General features: G+C 48.3%; 1 protein-coding gene across 1 annotated transcript in view; it reads right to left on the reverse strand.

Moving 5' to 3' along the window:
- Positions 1–20,000, reverse strand: part of LOC113803167 (protein O-mannosyl-transferase Tmtc3-like) — a 280,136-nt gene that overhangs the window by 38,976 nt on the left and 221,160 nt on the right. Inside the window, exon 5 of the mRNA XM_070135780.1 lies at positions 6,656–6,895. Coding sequence (XP_069991881.1) covers positions 6,656–6,895 — 240 coding nt within the window. The remainder of the gene's footprint in view (positions 1–6,655; positions 6,896–20,000) is intronic.

A 20,000-nucleotide genomic window follows, 5' to 3' on the forward strand; every position in this document is an offset into this window, starting at 1 on the left:
TTCTCGACCAACAGGTAAATTATCTCATTAGCCCCGTTCAGTGGTTGTTATCTTTTCAGATTCTGTTATTGCTTGTTATGAATCGTGTGATGGTGTCAATAGCTGTAGGACACTTTGTGGGAAAAAATCCAATTTATTGATATGTGAGAGAATTATGTAAAAGATCTATTAGTGAGATAAAATTCGGTTAATTCGGCGCCATACGAGTAATTTTCATATTGCTCCATGCCCCCCCCCCCCAGAAAGCATCCCATGGCCCCCACTTTGGAAACCCCTGCTTTGTTCCTTCCTTTCCTCCCAAGGACGTCTTTAACTCTTCTTTTCGTTCTTTTCCTCCCTCCCCCCTTCTGAAGGAGTTCTCTATTTTCATTTCCTTCTTCCTTCCCCTTTTTATAACTTCTCCACCTCTCCCTCTTTTCGTTCCTTCACTTTCTGCCTTCCTAAGACGTTCTCCTTATCTCATTTTATTCTCTCTTCCTAGGAACCTCTCTTATCTTATTCTCTTCCTTCCTTCCCTTTCCCATCTTTCCCTTTTCTCCCTCTATTCCTCCTAAGAATTTCTCAAACCCCTTCCCCCTCCATTCCCTTACTCCTTGAAATTCTTTCAACTCCCCCTACCTTCCACTTCCTCTTCCTCTCCCTTGCCCCCTACAAGGTCCTCCTCCTCCTCCAACCTCCCCTTCCCCCCTCCCCTCCCCCCCTCCCTTCCCTTCCCCCCCTCCCCTCCCCTCCCCTCCCCTCCCCTCCCTCCCCTTCGGAACTCGGGCACCAAACTGTCGTCTCCTTATGTTAAAGGTTTCCAATACCCTGTCGAGGAGGAGGGTAGGGTCCGAGAGCCAAGCTGATGGAGAGCAGGACGATAATTGTCTCTTGTGAAGGATAGACCTCGAGACTCTTTGTTCGCGCTGGGGGGGGGGGGGGAGGGGGGGGTGTAACGCCTTTACATTATCACAATGGGAGGAGCACCTGTACAAGGCGGGCCCGGGCGACCCCTAAGCGCCGAGGGGTAGTGCATTCGGGTGACTGGCTGGTTCTCTGTCTGTCTGTCTGTCTGTCTGTGTCTGTCCTGGTACGTACCCCCCATCCCTCCCACCAATTCCTCTTCAACGTTACCCTCTATTGGACTTCTTCCTTTACGTGATCCCTTCTCCATTTCTCTCTCATTATCCTGCTCTGTATAACTCACTCACTCACTCACTCACTCACTCTCTCTCTCTCTCTCTCTCTCTCTCTCTCTCTCTCTCTCTCTCTCTCATCCTCCCTCCCTCTTTCTCTCTCTCTCTCTCTCTCTCTCTCTCTCTCTCTCTCATCCTCCCTCCCTCTTTCTCTCTCTCTCCCTATTTCACACGGAACATAAAAGGAAGAAGAAAAAAAAAAAAAGACCAAAGCATAATGCCGCTAACCTCTAAAAGGTACGGGAACTCGCGCAGAGAACGAGCAACGAACGATAAATTTCGGGAACAGACATAAAAAGGGGACGAATTCCGTACTGCAGTATATTCCGGGAAATGATACAAGCGGATAACGGAGATGTATGTGAATTTGATACCGGTGGCTGCGCGTCCTCTTCTCGCTGGCGACGAAGGCGGACATCGGCGCCAATAATAGCAGCAATAACAAGAGCGTGTACAGTGATTGCTTTCATCATCAAACATGGCAGAGAAGCAGTTTATGTATCATCGACACTCTCGCCGTCCTCTCAGCGGTGATGCCATGAACTGTTCTCCCGAGGCAGGGGGAGAATAGGAGAGAGAGGGAGAGAAAGAGAAAGAGAAAGAGGGGGAGAGAGAGAGAGAGAGAGAGAGAGAGAGAGAGAGAGGAGGGAGGGAGGGAGGGAGGGAGGAGAGAGGGAGAGAGAGAGAGAGAGAGAGAGAGAGAGAGAGAGAGAGAGAGAGAGAGAGAGAGAGAGAGAGAGAGACAGAGAGAAAGAGAGAGAGACAGACAGAGACAGACAGACAGAGAGACAGAGACAGAGACAGAGACAGACAGAGACAGAGCGAGAGAGAAAGCGAGCCAGCCAGCCCATCAGCGCTCCCAGGAATCACAGCCCACATGAACTTCACCGCCGTCCCTCCGCAACAACCAAACTCTCACCAAGTCCGGCCATAACTGCGACGAATTTCCACAATACCGCCAAGTCACCAAGTCACAAACTTGACGACACACATACTCCTGACACCGAGCATACTCCTGACACCGGAACCACAAACCAGGGTCGCTCGCCGTCACCAGATCCTCAGCATTACCAGTGACAACGTGACCAACCAGTGCCCGCGTGACGTACCCAACAGATCCCCTTTGAAAGCAACTGCCCTTTCGCAATGGGTGGCTTCCTGATGGCGCCCTCGGTGTAAACTGCTATCTGGAGTGTGATGGGGAGAGTGGGGAGGGTGTGAGGAGGGAGAGTGTGAGGGGGAGAGTGAAGAGGGAGTGTGAGGGGGAGAATGAGGAGGGAGTGTGAGGGAGAGAGAGGAGGGAGTGTGAGGAGGGAGAGTGTGAGGGGGAGAGTGAAGAGGGAGTGTGAGGGGGAGAATGAGGAGGGAGTGTGAGGAGGGAGGGTGAGGGGGAGACTGAGGAGGGAAAGCGAGGAGGGAGAGTGAGGAGGGAGAGCGAGAGGAAACCGAGGAGTGTGGGTGAGGGGAAAATGATGTAACGCTCGGTATCTACGTGGGTGATAACAGACACTCCATTCTCGCTCCCCCCCCCCCCTCCCTCTCACTTCCCTCTCCCGTTTCCTCCTCCATCTCACCGTAAGATACGAGACCAGCGTAAATTTACTCCAAAACAACAAAGGGAGAGGGAGGAAGCGGGGGCGTGGGGGGAGAGGAGAGAGGGGAGAAGGGAGGGGAGAGGAGAAGGGAGAGGGAGAGAAGAGGGAGAAGGGAGGGAGAGGGAGAGGGAGAGAAGGGGAGAGGGAGGAGAGGAGAGGAGAGGGAGAAGGGAGGGAGAGAGGAGAGAGGGAGAGGGAGGGAGAAGGGAGAGAGGGAAGAGGAGGAGAGGGAGAAGGGAGAGGGGAGAGGGGAGAGAGGGGAGGGGAGAGGCAAGAGGAATGTAAATACGAAATCGATGGTTTACGGCGTCCGAGGGTCCCATGGTTCGGCTGTCGGGCTGTTTGTCAGAACGATCGTGAGGCTCCGGTTGTGGCCGACGCAACAACTTCGGCCATCGCGGTCGAACATTAAAAGACCGGTTGTCGTTGCCTTGTTTTATTCATCATTATTTCTGTTGTTGCCTTGTTTTATTCATCATTATTTCTGTTGTTGCCTTGTTTTATTCATCATTATTTCTGTTGTTGCCTTGTTTTATTCATCATTATTTCTGTTGTTGCCTTGTTTTATTCATCATTATTTCTGTTGTTGCCTTGTTTTATTCATCATTATTTCTGTTGTTGCCTTGTTTTATTCATCATTATTTCTGTTGTTGCCTTGTTTTATTCACCATTATTTCTGTTGTTGCCTTGTTTTATTCATCATTATTTCTGTTGTTGCCTTGTTTTATTCATCATTATTTCTGTTGTTGCCTTGTTTTATTCATCATTATTTCTGTTGTTGCCTTGTTTTATTCATCATTATTTCTGTTGTTGCCTTGTTTTATTCATCATCATTTCTGTTGTTGCCTTGTTTTATTCATCATTATTTCTGTTGTTGCCTTGTTTTATTCATCATTATTTCTGTCGTTGCCTTGTTTTATTCATCATTATTTCCTAGAGCTTGCGTATCAATATTTCAGCGGGTCTCGATAACAATGCTTCATTACCCTTCGCCTTGTTATCATCGTTAGTTGCAGTAATAATACCAGCCGTATTTACTCATCATCATAAACCTATTTTTTCCCCAAAGCACATGAAATAAGCGAATTAAGCAAAAGTTAGCATTTCCTTTTTTTTCTCGACGTATTTACTCATCATAAACCTAACTTTTTTTCTTCCAAAGCACATGAAATACGCGAATTAAGCAAAAGTTAGCATTTCCTTTTTTTTCATTTTCCTCCAAGCGATCGCATTTTGCTCAACCATAAATTGCCGCGGTCTCCCTCCCCCTCCCACCCCCACCACCCCCCGCCGCGCCTGCTAAAAGCTTCATCGCCCCGGCCAATATTTACTGCTCCTTCGGCCGTTTCTGGGACTGAGCGCTTTACCATCTCCGGAAATTCTATTTTGTGTTACGACTCGCGAGCACAAATACAATTGTTTTAACCCTCTGTTACTCTTTTTTTTTTATTGATAAGCTCTTTCATTTTAAAGAAAATGGGAGATGTTATATGGACACGGAAACTCGCAGTGAGGTAACCATCGCAATTATGCTACGACACTGCAGGGATCCCAAGCCGCCGTTAAAAGGCATTCCTTCGTTAAAACAACTCGGCTTTTACTCTCATCTTCGCTAAAACAACACACGGCTTTCACTCTTCATCCACATCGCTATTTTTCATGGAATTTTCAAAGCTTGAATGGCCTGGTAGTTTCATCGCATCCCAGGTGAAGGTGATGACAGTCGCTGGTCTTCCAAAACGGCCATCAACGTCGACAGGAACTTGGTGAAGGCCCATGGCGAAGGGAGACACGGAGGCTCAGGAGAATGGAGACCGAAACTCAGGCTGGTCCGGGACCTTTTGGGGTGAGACCGTTTTCATCTCTTCCTCTCTACTCTGCCACTTGCTCGCCCGTGAATGTTACTCCCTTTGTGGAAGTGAGTGAAGTCGTTATAATCAACGGGGCTTGATATGAAGTCAGTCTCTCTTACATTTCCCTCTCCTCCGTCTCCTTCTCCCTTTCCCTCTCTCTCCCTTTCCTTCTCCCTTACCCTCCACCTCCCTCTCCCCTTCCCCCTCACCTCCCTCTCCCCCTCCCTTCCCTTCCCTCTCCCTTTCCTTCTCCTTTTCCTTCCCCCTCTCCCTTTCCCCTTCCCCCTCCTCTCCCCTTCCCCTCTCCCTCCCCTCCTCCCTCCCAGTCGGCGCCCTGCCATTAGCTTTCCATTAACACAAAGAAACACGGCTCTCGCGGTGTGTGAATGGCTTACACCTTAGAGGAGTTATGGAAACTTTTCCTCTGAATCTTGCAACTTAACAGAACTTAGGGGAGTAGTCACGAACAAGAGACTTGGAACGAGATTGCTGAAACTTTCTTGATAGCTTACAGGTAGGAAATCCTTGGGTAGAGTTTCTGTTGTCTTCGGTGCTGGCGTTGGTGCACCGCGAGAGGCGATGTACATAGGTATTTGTTGTTATTTTGTGCGTCTAGCCCAAAAACGTGGGATAAACAATTCATGTACATAAGCTGTTGTATTTCAACTACATATTTGTGTATATATACGTACATACATACATACGCACGTAAACACACACATATAGAGTGTGTGTGAGTGTGTGTGTGTGTGTGTGTGTGTGTGTGTGTGTGTGTGTGTGTGTGTGTGTGTGTGTGTGTGTGTGTGAGTGTGTGTGTGATACATTTACATACTAATTGTTCAACTCTATTAATATAATTAATATAGGCCTAGATTTTTCCTGTCACTGATTTATATCAACTGCCTTCTATTGGTTCATAGTCAACCATCCGTTTTAGAAAGACTAATATGCATCCTACCAATATATGTGTTGCACTGGTCTTCTACCTATCTCAAATGTATAAAATAAATTCATAATATGAATTCTATATAATTTGTTTATAACCTGCTTATAATTATATATCATGTCTAGCCTCAAGGCCTTCTCGTCATTTTCCGCTGCAATTGGCACCGCGTCTCATGTCGTTCCTTAGACCCATTTGCACTTAACGACATCCCTCCCCCTCCCTCTTCCCCTCTCCCCCTTCCCTTACCCACTTCCCCTCCCCCTCCCCCTACCAACTCCTACCCACTCCTCCCTCCCCCTCCCTTCCCCACTCCCTCCCCTCCCCCACCCACACTCCTATGCCCACTCCCCCTTCCCCCACCCACTCCCTTACCCTCTCCACCCTCCCCCTCCCCATCCCCCTCCCTCCCCCTTTAGATCAATGGGCGGCAAGACGCTGTTTGCCGAGCGTCGCAAGGGCGGCCGGCCACCTCGATTTATCGGCCGCCGCCAAAAGGTGTCCGGGCGAGGTATATCTCTCTTCCTCTTCCTCGTTCTTTTCTTTCTCTCGTTCTCTCTCTCTTTCTTTTCTTTTTCTTTTCTTTCTCTCTTTCTCTCTTTTTCTTTTCTTTCTCTCTTTTTCTTTTCTTTCTCTCTTTCTCTCTTTTTTCCTTTTTTTTCTCTCTCTCAAGCTAAAAGTTCTCATGATGAAAACGGTAACTTGATCACTTTCGAGAGAGAGAGAGAGAGAGAGAGAGAGAGAGAGAGAGAGAGAGAGAGAGAGATAGATAGATAGATAGATAGATAGAGAGAGAGAGAGAGAGAGAATAGGTTTCGGATGAAAGAGGAGCTGGAGAGGAATGAGAGACGGCAGGAATAATGGTAGAGGAGAGAGAGAGATAAGGGGGGGAAAGAAAAGAGAAAGAGGAGAGGAAGAGGAATAAAGAAAGAAGAGAATATAGAAAAAGAAGAGATGAAGAGGAATAAAGTAGGAAGCGAGAGCGAGACAAGAGCTCAGACCCCCCCCTCCCTCCATCCCTCCAGCCCGACCACCCCCTCCACTCACCCCCCCCTCCCCCCTCAAGACCTCCCCCCTCCAAAAACGTACCTTCTGCACGATGAAGAGCTCGTAGACGGCGCAGATGGCGATGATGGTGATGCCCTGCTCCTTGCACAGCATGGCGGTGGTGGCCAGCAGCATCGCCAGGACCAGCAACCTCCAGTCGGTGGCCACCCGCACGCCCCTGGGACCCCTCACCTGGCGGGTGGTGGCGCCCGAGTAGGCCACGAGCGCCCCCAGGAAGAAGAGTGAAGACAGTGTTTCTGCTCGGCCGACCACGCCGGTCACCTGCGAAGGAGAAGGAGGAGGAGGGGACAGGTTAGTATCCTTCGGGAACCTGGGAGTCTTGTCTAGGGATTGGGGTTTTATGGAATGTATTTTGGCGGATCTGGAATAGACCGGAATGTATTTTGGCGGATCTGGAATAGACCGGAATGTATTTTGGTGTATCTGGAATAGACAAGAGTTTCTTGATCCTTTTTGATATTACATTTACAATCATTTTGTGGGTTGGCGTTCCCTAAAATTTACACCAGGTATGAGCATTCATAATCGAATCCTTATGTACTTGCACATACACACACACACACACACACACACACACACACACACACACACACACACACACATAAATAATGACAACCAATCAGCCAATCCAACTGCACTCCGGCCCAGCTCCCCTCAGCGCCCGCCGGCCCCTGGTGTCTGCCGGCGCCTCCAACGAGCAGCGACTGTCCAGGCTGAGGGGGGGAATAATTAGCCTCTGCCCGACACGCCCACTGAGCCAAACAAGACAATCCAAAAAGAAAAAAAGGAAAAGAATGTTAAAGAGGAATAAAAAACGTAACAGAGGAAGAAAACGTAAGGAAAAGAAGAAAAAAACGTAAAAGAGGAATAAAAAACGTAAAAGAGGAATAAAAAACGTAAAGAGAAGAAAGAAAAACGTAAAAGAAAAAAACTAAAAGAGGGAAAAAAACTAAAATAATAGAGAAAGAAAAGAAAAGCGTAAAAGAAAAGAGGGAAAAAAACGGAAAGAAAAGAGAAAGAAAAACGTAAAAGAGGGAGAAAAAAACGAAAAGAAAACAGGAAGAAAAAAAAAACGAAAATCAAAGAGGAAGACAAAAACCAAAAGAAAAGAGGAAGACAAAAAAAAATCTAGAGAAACTTCGATAAGCATTCTCTGTGTCCAGCTCCTAACCCGAACCTTTTCCGTAACGCCAAATCGCCAAATATATAAACCAACACTGGTCTTAATAATAATTATGATAATCATAACAATACAATAACAATAATAATTAAAAAAATAAATACTACTACTAATTATGATTATAATATCACTAATCAAATAAATAAATAAATAATAATAAATAATAATAACACTACTACTAATCATGATAATCATATCACTAATCCAACAACAATTAAATAATGATTGAAGTGATATTAAAAGCATTTCGTCGTCGCGTCTGCAACTCCTGCAATCAAGACGGCGCCGCGGGAGGAACCGAACCGCCGTCGCTACCCCGGGCGCCGCTTCGGCAATCCCACCCCGAGTTGCAACGGCCCGGGGGAGGAAGGAGCTTGCAACACGAAGGAGCTTGCAATACGTAGGAGCTTGTGACGCAGAGATAGCAACACAACGAGTTCGTAATGCGAATGAGCTTGCAATACGAAGGAGGTCGTAACACGGAGTTTGCAACGCGAGCGATTTTACAACACGAAGGAGTTTGTAACACGGAGCTTGCAATACGAAGGATTTTACAACACGAAGGATCTTGCAACACGAAAAAAGCTTGCAACACGAAGGCGCTGTCGTGACCCGCCTCGGTGATAGGGGGGGGGGAGGAGGGGTAGGGGAAGGGAGGGGGGGGGGACGCCATGGACCGACTGACACGTCACTGACAATATTTGAATCTTGCGCATTCTTACGTAAGTGTTTGGCTTCCGCCGCCCTTGAGCTGCGACGCGGGCGCGGTCTGAATTTTGAGCCCTGACTGACGGGCGGGGGAGGCGAGGGGAGGGGAGGGCGCCGGCTGGTGGGCGGCGGGAGAAGAAAGGCGCCCTTGGGAGGACACGGGCGGCGGGGGAGAGAGAGCCGGCGGGAGAAAAGTGAGTGACGGGAATAAAGTCAATGATGTGAGGGGAAAGAAGTGATGGTATGGTTGGCCGAGAAAAGGACAGGAGGGGACGGAGGGAGGGAGGGAGGGAGGGAGAGGGAGAGAGAGAGAGAGAGAGAGAGAGAGAGAGAGAGAGAGAGAGAGAGAGAGAGAGAGAGAGAGAGAGGAGAGAGGGAGGAGAGAGAGAGGGAGAGAGAGAGAGAGAGAGAGAGAGAGAGAGAGAGAGAGAGAGAGAGAGAGAGAGAGAGAGAGAGAGAGAGAGAGAGAGAGGAGAGAGAGAGAGAGAAGAAAAAGAAGAGAAGAAAAAGAAAGAAGAGAAAAGAAAAAGAAGAGAGTGAGAGAGAGGCAGAGAGATAAGGGACAGACACAGAAAGAGACAGAGACAGAGAGACAGAAATAGAGTGTCAGACAGACAGAGAGAAAGAGCCAAAGCCGAAAGAACAGCGAAAAGACGAGCGCCAGCACCGCAGTGACCGACCCGCAAGTCCCAGCTCCAGTCCCCAGCGTCGCCCCCAAGTGTTCCAGCGGGGAGATGAACCGGCGAATGATGAGGGGCAGAAGGGGTGGGAGGAGGAGAAGGGGGAGAAGGGGGAGAGGCGGGGAGGGGGAGAAGGGGAGGGGGCGCAGACGTGAGGGCCGAGTATGACGAGGGCGGCTGCTAGCTAACAAGTTTACACAAGAGACGGATACAAACCGACGCATATTGTGCCTGTGTTTGCCTTCCCGATCCAGTCATGCCGGCATAAATCAAGTAAATATTAGGACACATAACAACTTTCCTTCCATCGTTCATGCCGTGGTCACTCACTCGCTCCCCCCCCCCCCCCCTCCCCCCCCTCCTCCCTCTCTCCCCTACTGCCACACCTGCCCAAATTTTCTTTTCGCCCTTCTACAGAAACTATTTCTCTTCTTCTTCTTCTTTTTCTTCCTACTCCTCCTCTCCGTTGCTTTCTCTTCTTATCCTGCTTCTTCTCCCTCTCTCTCTCTCTCTCTCTCTCTCTTCTTCTTGCCCCTCCACACCTTGTGGCCAACTCAATCCCCTCATCATGGCCACTTCCTCCCGGCTGACGTGGCCCATTCCCTTCTCGGCCCCCTCTCCTCCCTCCTGGCCCCTTTCCTCTCCCCTCCTGCCCCCCTCTCCCCCTCCCTGGCCCCTCTCCCCCTCCTGGCCCCCTCTCCTCTCCCCTCTGGCCCCCCCCCCCTCTCCTCTCCCCCCCCGCGGGTACACCGGCGGAGTGGTGTTGAGGACGGAAAAATGATACTAGAGCCTCTCTCGACGTCAGTCTTCTTCATTTACTCAGTACTCGACTCGTCCGCCTCCTTCCTGCCACCGCCGCCGTGGTCTCTGCTCCCCTCCTGCCAACACAGGATGCTCCAGCACTTCCCTGACACCACCGTGAGCCTCTGCCTTCCTCCTGCCAACACCGTCCTCTCTGCCTCCCCCCTGCCACTTCCCTGACACCACCGTGTGCCTCAGCTTCCCCCCTGCCAACACAGGATGCTCCAGCACTTCCCTGACACCACCGTGTGCCTCAGCTTCCCCCCTGCCAACACAGGATGCTCCAGCACTTCCCTGACACCCCCGTGTGCCTCAGCCTCCCCCCTGCCAACACAGGATGCTCCAGCACTTCCCTGCCACCGCCGCCGTGGTCTCTGCTCCCCTCCTGCCAACACAGGATGCTCCAGCACTTCCCTGACACCCCCGTGTGCCTCAGCCTCCCCCCTGCCAACACAGGATGCTCCAGCACTTCCCTGCCACCGCCGCCGTGGTCTCTGCTCCCCTCCTGCCAACACAGGATGCTCCAGCACTTCCCTGACACCACCGTGTGCCTCAGCTCCCCTGCCAACACAGGATGCTCCAGCACTTCCCTGCCACCGCCGCCGTGGTCTCTGCTCCCCTCCTGCCAACACAGGATGCTCCAGCACTTCCCTGACACCACCGTGTGCCTCTGCCTTCCTCCTGCCAACGCCGCCTTCCATGCTTCCCTCCTGCCAACACGATGTTCTCTGCCTTCCCCCCTGCCAACACCGTCTCCTCTGCCCCCCTTCCAACACAGCGCCCATTCCTTCCCTCCTACCAACACCTCCTTCTCTGCCTCCCTCCTGACCCCAGCGTATCCTCCTCTCCCTCCCGCTTCTTGCCTCCTTGCCTCCCCTGCCACCAGCGACACCTCCACGGGCTCCCTCCCGCCCTCCTTCCCTCGGCCTATTTCCATCCGCGGGCGTCAAGATAGGGAAGGAGGAACGAGGGAGGATGGGCGGCGGAGGAAGAGGATCGGAAGATAGGGAATGAATGGAGGAAGATGAAGGGGAGGAGGAGGAGGAGGAGGAGGGGGGGGAGGGAGAGGAGGAGGAGGAGGAGGAGAGAGAGGAGAGAGGAAGAGGAAGAGGAGGAGGAGGAACATGAAGATGAAGAAGAGAAGGAGGAGGAGCGAGAAGGAAATGAAGAGGAGGAGGAGGAGGTGGGAGGAAGATGAAGAGGAGGAGGAGGTGGAGGACACAGAAGAGGAGATAAAGTAAAAGAAAAGCAAAATGACAAGGAAAGGAGAAGAGAAGAGAAGAAAGGGCACAAGATCAAGGACAGGGTGAGGATAAGGAAGAGGAGGAGGAAGAGGACAAGAACATAAACAACAGAAGGAGGACGAAAATGAAAATGAAAATGAGAAGTTAAAGGAAAAAGGAGGAGGAAAAGAAAACGAAAGGGGGAAAGAAACACGAAGAGAAAAAGAAAATGAGAAAGAAAGAATGGCAGGAGAAGGAAAAAGGAAGAGAAAAAGAAAATAAGAAAGAAAGAATGTCAGGAGAAAAAGAAGAGAAAAGAAAATAAGAAAGAGAATGTCAGGAGAAGGAAAAAGGAAGAGAAAAAAAAATAAGAAAGAAAGGCAGGAGAAGGAAAAAGGAAGAGGAAAAGAAAATGAATGGAAGGAGAAGGAGAAGGAGAAACTGGAGGAGAGACGAAGGGAAGACCAGAAGGACGAGAAGAAACAGCAGGAGGAGTCCGAGCCAGAGGCAGGAGAGCTCAGTGTCAACAGCCGCCCCGTGTTCCCTCGTCACAGTAACACCACAGCATCACGGGAGCCGCCCGCAGAAGGAGGCGCAGAAGGAGGGGCAGGAGGAGGGGCAGAAGAAGATGCAGAAGGAGGCGCAGAAGGATGGGCAAGAGGAGGCTCAGAAGGAGGGGCAGGAGGAGGCGCAGAAGGAGGGGCAGAAGATGCAGGAGGAGTCATAGGAGGAGGCACAGAAGGAGGGGCAGGAGGAGGCGCAGAAGGAGGGGCAGAAGATGCAGGAGGAGTCATAGGAGGAGGCACAGAAGGAGGGGCAGGAGGAGGCGCAGAAGGAGGGGCAGGAGGAGGCGCAGAAGGAGGGGCAGGAGGAGGCGCAGAAGGAGGGGCAGGATGACGCGCAGGAGGAGGGGCAGGAGGAGGCGCAGAAGGAGGGGCAGAAAAAGATGCAGAAGGAGGCGCAGAAGAAGGAACAGAGGGACGCACAGAAGGAGGGGCAGAAGATGCAGAAGGAGGGGCAGGAGGGGCAGGATGACGCGCAGAAGGAGGGGCAGGAGGAGGCGCAGAAGGAGGGGCAGAAAAAGATGCAGAAGGAGGCGCAGAAGAAGGAGCAGAGGGACGCACAGAAGGAGGGGCAGAAGATGCAGAAGGAGGGGCAGGAGGGGCAGGATGACGCGCAGAAGGAGGGGCAGGAGGAGGCGCAGAAGGAGGGGCAGAAAAAGATGCAGAAGGAGGGGCAGAAGAAGGAGCAGAGGACAGAAGGAGAAGCAGAGGGCAGAAGATGCAGAAGGAGGGGCAGGAGGGGCAGGATGACGCGCAGAAGGAGGGGCAGGAGGAGGCGCAGAAGGAGGGGCAGAAAAAGATGCAGAAGGAGGCGCAGAAGAAGGAGCAGAGGGACGCACAGAAGGAGGGGCAGAAGATGCAGAAGGAGGGGCAGGAGGAGGCGCAGAAAGTACAGGTTAAGGAACAGGAGGCGCAGAAGGACCCACGTCACAGGCGCATGAAGGAAGGGAATGTTTCGAAAGGAGATGTGGAGGTGGAAGGAGAGAAATGAGAATAGTAATAAAGGAGAATGAGCGAGATAGGAATGAATGATAATGCAAACTATGTCAGTGGGAAGAACATAGATGGGAAAAAAGAGAAAGGAGGAGAAGAAGGGGAGGAGGAGGGGGAGGAGGAGAAGAAGAAGAAGAAGAAGAAGGAGAAGGAGAAGAAGACGAAGAAGAAAAATAGTGAGGAGGAGAAGAAGAAAGGGGAGAGAAGGCGGACGAAAAAGAAGTAATAATAGTTATAGAATGAAGAGGAGGAAAGAGGGAAAACAAACAAACAAACAAAAAACCATAAAACCACACACCATGAACCGCGCTACAGGTAATTAGCAATTTGGCAATGATGAAAGGCAACCCTACCCTCCCCCTACTCCCCCCCCCCACCCCAACCTCCCGCGCTCAGTCGCTCCCCCCTCCCCCCTCTCCCCCTCCACTTCGCCCCGCCAAGTCTCGTGAGTCTGGTATTAATTGCTTTCTAATTACTTGTAGTTATCTGAACCTCTTTCATCTCGGGTTGCTATTATGGCACGAAAGATTTTTTTTTTTTTTTTTTTTTTGAAGGGGGGGTGGGGGAGGGAGGGGAGAGTTAAGGTATATGGATTAAATCGTGAGAGATGAGGGGGTTGGGAGGGTGGAGGGGGAGGGTGGAGGGGGAAAGGGGGAAGGAGGAATAAGGAGAGAGAAAGAGAGATTGAGGGGACTGAAAACGGATAAAGGAAAAGAAGAAAAAGAGGGGGAGGGAAGGGGAGAGAGAGAGACGGAGAGAGAGAGAGAGAGAGAGAGAGAGAGAGAGAGAGAGAGAGAGAGAGAGAGAGAGAGAGAGAATCAGTCACAGAGAGAGAATCAGTCAGTCAGTCAGTCAAAGACAGGGTCAAGCACCCAAACCCAACCATCCCCACAGGCCCAAAAAAACAAATGACACTCAAAAGCGTTTCACCAAAGACCCCTCCCTAACACAACCCCCTCCCCTCCCTCCCTCCACCCCGCCCCCCCTAAAATAAATACGCCTTATCGACTGTTCGCTTATCGGGCCTCCCCTTATCAGCTCCCAACAGCCATCCGTATATCCGCCGAGTTGATTTAGCCGCGCCATCCGTCCCCGCTTATCGTGTTCTCTGTGATGGCGACGGCGATATCGACCGCGAAATAAGTATGGGAATAATAGCGAAGGATAATAACGAAGGATGATAACGAAGGATAATAACGAAGGATGATAACGAAGGATGATGACGAAGGATGATAACGGAAGGATGATGACGAAGGATGATAACGGAAGGATGATAACGAAGGATAATAACGAAGGATAATAGCGAAGGATAATAACGAAGGATAATAACGAAGGATAATCACGAAGGATGATAACGAAGGATGATAACGGAAGGATAATAACGAAGGACGATAACGAAGGATGATAACGAAGGATGATAACGGAAGGATAATAACGAAGGACGATAACGAAGGATGATAACGAAGGATGATAACGAAGGATAATAACGAAGGATGATAACGAAGGATGATAACGAAGGATGATAACGAAGGATGATAACGGATGGATAATAACGAAGGACGATAACGAAGGATGATAACGAAGGATGATAACGAAGGATAATAACGAAGGATGATAACGAAGGATAATAACGAAGGATGATAACGAAGGATAATAACGAAGGATGATAACGAAGGATGATAACGGAAGGATAATAACGAAGGACGATAACGAAGGATGATAACGAAGGATGATAACGAAGGATGATAACGAAGGATGATAACGGAAGGATAATAACGAAGGACGATAACGAAGGATGATAACGAAGGATAATAACGAAGGATGATAACGAAGGATGATAACGAAGGATAATAACGAAGGATGATAACGAAGGATGATAACGAAGGATAATAACGAAGGATGATAACGAAGGATGATAACGAAGGATGATAACGGAAGGATAATAACGAAGGACGATAACGAAGGATGATAACGAAGGATAATAACGAAGGATGATAACGAAGGATGATAACGAAGGATAATAACGAAGGATGATAACGAAGGATAATAACGAAGGATGATAACGAAGGATGATAACGAAGGATGATAACGAAGGATGATAACGGAAGGATAATAACGAAGGACGATAACGAAGGATGATAACGAAGGATAATAACGAAGGATAATAACGAAGGATGATAACGAAGGATGATAACGAAGGATGATAACGGAAGGATAATAACGAAGGACGATAACGAAGGATGATAACGAAGGATAATAACGAAGGACGATAACGAAGGATGATAACGAAGGATGATAACGAAGGATGATAACGAAGGATGATAACGGAAGGATAATAACGAAGGACGATAACGAAGGATGATAACGAAGGATGATAACGAAGGATGATAACGAAGGATGATAACGGAAGGATGATAACGGAAGGATAATAACGAAGGACGATAACGAAGGATGATAACGAAGGATAATAACGAAGGACGATAACGAAGGATGATAACGAAGGATGATAACGAAGGATGATAACGAAGGATGATAACGGAAGGATAATAACGAAGGACGATAACGAAGGACGATAACGAAGGATGATAACGAAGGACGATAACGAAGGATGATAACGAAGGATAATAACGAAGGACGATAACGAAGGATGATAACGAAGGATGATAACGAAGGATGATAACGGAAGGATAATAACGAAGGACGATAACGAAGGATGATAACGGATGGATAATAACGAAGGATAATAACGAAGGATGATAACGAAGGATGATAACGAAGGATAATAACGAAGGATGATAACGAAGGATGATAACGAAGGATAATAACGAAGGATAATAACGAAGGATGATAACGAAGGATGATAACGAAGGATGATAACGGAAGGATAATAACGAAGGACGATAACGAAGGATGATAACGAAGGATAATAACGAAGGATGATAACGAAGGATGATAACGAAGGATAATAACGAAGGATGATAACGAAGGATAATAACGAAGGATGATAACGGAAGGATAATAACGAAGGATGATAACGAAGGATGATAACGAAGGATAATAACGAAGGATGATAACGAAGGATGATAACGAAGGATAATAACGAAGGATGATAACGAAGGATGATAACGAAGGATAATAACGAAGGATGATAACGAAGGATGATAACGAAGGATGATAACGAAGGATGATAATGAAGGATAGCAACGAAGGACGATAACGAAGGATGATAACGAAGGATAATAACGAAGGATGATAACGAAGGATGATAACGAAGGATAATAACGAAGGATGATAACGAAGGATAATAACGAAGGATGATAACGAAGGATGATAACGAAGGATGATAACGGAAGGATAATAACGAAGGACGATAACGAAGGATGATAACGAAGGATGATAACGAAGGATGATAACGAAGGACGATAACGAAGGATGATAACGAAGGATGATAACGAAGGATAATAACGAAGGATGATAACGAAGGATGATAACGAAGGATAATAACGAAGGATAATAACGAAGGATGATAACGAAGGATGATAACGAAGGATGATAACGGAAGGATAATAACGAAGGACGATAACGAAGGATGATAACGAAGGATAATAACGAAGGATGATAACGAAGGATGATAACGAAGGATAATAACGAAGGATGATAACGAAGGATAATCACGAAGGATGATAACGAAGGATGATAACGAAGGATGATAACGAAGGATGATAACGGAAGGATAATAACGAAGGACGATAACGAAGGATGATAACGAAGGATGATAACGGAAGGATAATAACGAAGGACGATAACGAAGGATGATAACGAAGGATGATAACGAAGGATAATAACGAAGGATGATAACGAAGGATGATAACGAAGGATGATAACGAAGGATGATAACGGAAGGATAATAACGAAGGACGATAACGAAGGATGATAACGAAGGATGATAACGAAGGATGATAACGGAAGGATAATAACGAAGGACGATAACGAAGGATGATAACGAAGGATGATAACGAAGGATAATAACGAAGGATGATAACGAAGGATAATAACGAAGGATGATAACGAAGGACGATAACGAAGGATGATAACGAAGGATTCTATTAAACGAAGGACGATAACGGAAGGATAACGAAGGATAATAACGAAGGATAATCACGAAGGATAATAACGAAGGATGATAACGAAGGATGATAACGAAGGACGATAACGAAGGATGATAACGGAAGGATAATAACGAAGGATAATAACGAAGGATGATAACGAAGGATGATAACGGAAGGATAATAACGAAGGACGATAACGAAGGATGATAACGAAGGATAATAACGAAGGATGATAACGAAGGATGATAACGAAGGATAATAACGAAGGATGATAACGAAGGATAATAACGAAGGATGATAACGAAGGATGATAACGAAGGATGATAACGAAGAATGATAACGGAAGGATAATAACGAAGGACGATAACGAAGGATGATAACGAAGGATAATAACGAAGGATGATAACGAAGGATGATAACGAAGGATAATAACGAAGGATGATAACGAAGGATAATAACGAAGGATAATAACGAAGGATGATAACGAAGGATGATAACGAAGGATAATAACGAAGGACGATAACGAAGGATGATAACGAAGGATAATAACGAAGGATGATAACGAAGGATGATAACGAAGGATGATAACGAAGGATGATAACGGAAGGATAATAACGAAGGACGATAACGAAGGATGATAACGAAGGATGATAACGAAGGATGTACGGAACGAAGGATGATAACGAAGGATGATAACGAGGATAATAACGCAGAGGATGATAACGAAAGGATGATAACGAAGGATGATAACGGAAGGATAATAACGAAAGGACGATAACGAAGGATGATAACGAAGGATAATAACGAAGGATGATAACGAAGGATGACCAACGAAGAGGATAATAACGAAGAAGGATGATAACGAGAGAGATAATAACGAGAGAGATAATAACGAGAGAGATGATAACGAGATAGAGATGATAACGAAGAGATAGATGGCAGAGAGATGATAACGAAGAGATGATAAACGAAGGATAATAACGAAGGATGATAACGAAGGATGATAACGAAGGATAATAACGAGGGAGGGATGATAGCGAAGGATAATAACGAAAGACGACGACAACGAAGGATGTTAGTAACGAAGAGATGATAACGGAGAGAGATAATAACGAGAGAGACGATAACGAGAGAGATGATAACGAAGGATGAGTAACGGAAGGATAATAACGAAGGACGATAACGAAGGATGATAACGAAGGGATGATAACGAAGGATGATAATGAAGGATGATAACGAAGGATAATAACGAAGGACGATAACGAAGGACGATAACGAAGGATGATAACGGAAGGATAATAACGAAGGATGATAACGAAGGATGATAACGAAGGATAATAACGAAGGATAATAATAACGAAGGACGATAACGAAGGACGATAACGAAGGATGATAACGGAAGGATAATAACGAAGGATGATAACGAAGGATGATAATGAAGGATGATAACGAAGGATAATAACGAAGGATAATAACGAAGGACGATAACGAAGAACGATAACGAAGGTGCGATAATTCCGACAGCGATGATAACGAAGGATGGAACGAAGATAATTACGATAAGATGATGACGACGGATGATAACGAAGGATAATAACGAAGGATAAAGTCACAGATGAGGAGGGCCTTCCTCTCTCTGCAATACGGCCGAGTGGTAAGGCGTCCTGAGGGTGTCTGGTAGGAGAGAGAGAGAGGGAGACGAAGAAGGAGAGAGGGGGAGAAGGAGAAGAGAGAGAGGGAGAGGGAGGGAGGGAGGAGAGGGAGAGGAGAGAAGGAGAGAGAGAGAGGGGGAGAGAGGGGAGAGAGGAGGGAGAGGGAGAGAGAGAGAGGGATAGGGGAAGGAGAGAGAGAGGGAAGGGGAGGGGGAGAGAGAGGGAGAAGGAAGGAGAGAACGAAGGATGAGAGGGGACGGAAGGATGAAAAGAGAGAGGGTGAAGGGAGAGAGAGAGAGAGAATAGTGAAGGAGAAAGACGAGAGGATGAGAGGACGAAAGATGAGAGAGAGAGAGGAGAAGAGAGGGTGAGGGAGAGAGAGAGGGTGGGGAGAGAAGAGAGAGGGGGACGAGGGATGATAACGAGAGAGGGAGAAAGAGAGGAGAGGTGCGAGAAGAGGAGAAAGAGCATGATTATGGTGGGAGAGAGAGAGGATTACGAGGGGGATGACGACGATGAGGATAAGATTTGTAGGGAGATTGAGAGGAACATGAGGGAGAGCTTCCTTCCCTCTGGAGATACGGTCGAGTGGTAAGAGGGCGTCCTGAGAGGTGTCTGGGAGAGAGAGGGAGAGTGGGAGGGAGAGAAGAGAGGGGAGAGAGGAGAGAGGAGAGGGGAGAAAGAGAGGGGAGAGAGAGAGAGAGGGTGAGGGAGACAGAGAGAGGAGGACAGAGTGAGCATGAGAGGGAGAGGGTGGAGAGAGAGTGAGTAGAGAGAGAGAGACAGAGAGAGAGAGAGAGAGAGAGCAGAGAGAGAGAGAGAGAGAGAGAGAGAGAGAGAGAGAGAGAGAGAGAGAGAGAGAGACTCCCCATTCCAGCAAGAGAGAGAGGGAGACAGAGGGAGAGAGAGAGACGGAGAGGGGGAGGTAAGAGAGAGAGAGAGAGAGAGAGAGAGAGAGAGATAGAGACAGAGAGATGAGAGAGAGAGAGAGAGAGAGAGAGAGAGAAAGAAGAGAGAGAGAGAGAAAGCAATAGCGAAATGTGAAAGCGAAGAGAGAAGAAGATGAAAGAGAAAAAGAAAGAAAAAAAGAAAAAAAGAAAGAAAGAAAGACACCGAAGAAAGGCGAAGAGAAGAGGGGGGGGGAGCGGCGGGTCGAAAAGAATCAGTCAGCAACCTCGCTCCTTAACCGAAAAGGGCGTGTATGACGAGCCCCCCGATGGTGCGGTGTGGTGTGCCTGTCCGGGGGATGGTGTAGCGGGTTGTTATCCCAGGGCAAGAGTGACACAAGCGCCCTCCTTCAGACCGTCTGAGTCACTGGGTAGCATCCATTCAACGTTATCGAGGTTGAGAGGGCCCCTTTCGCTCTAGCCGGCCCTCCTCTCTCCCTCCCTCCCCCTCCTTTTCCCCATGCTCCTTCCTCCCCTCCTCCACCTTTCCCCATGTCCCTCCTCCCCTTC

Source organism: Penaeus vannamei, chromosome 21 (assembly GCF_042767895.1).
Source record: "Penaeus vannamei isolate JL-2024 chromosome 21, ASM4276789v1, whole genome shotgun sequence".
Classification (NCBI taxonomy): Eukaryota; Metazoa; Arthropoda; class Malacostraca; order Decapoda; family Penaeidae; genus Penaeus; species Penaeus vannamei.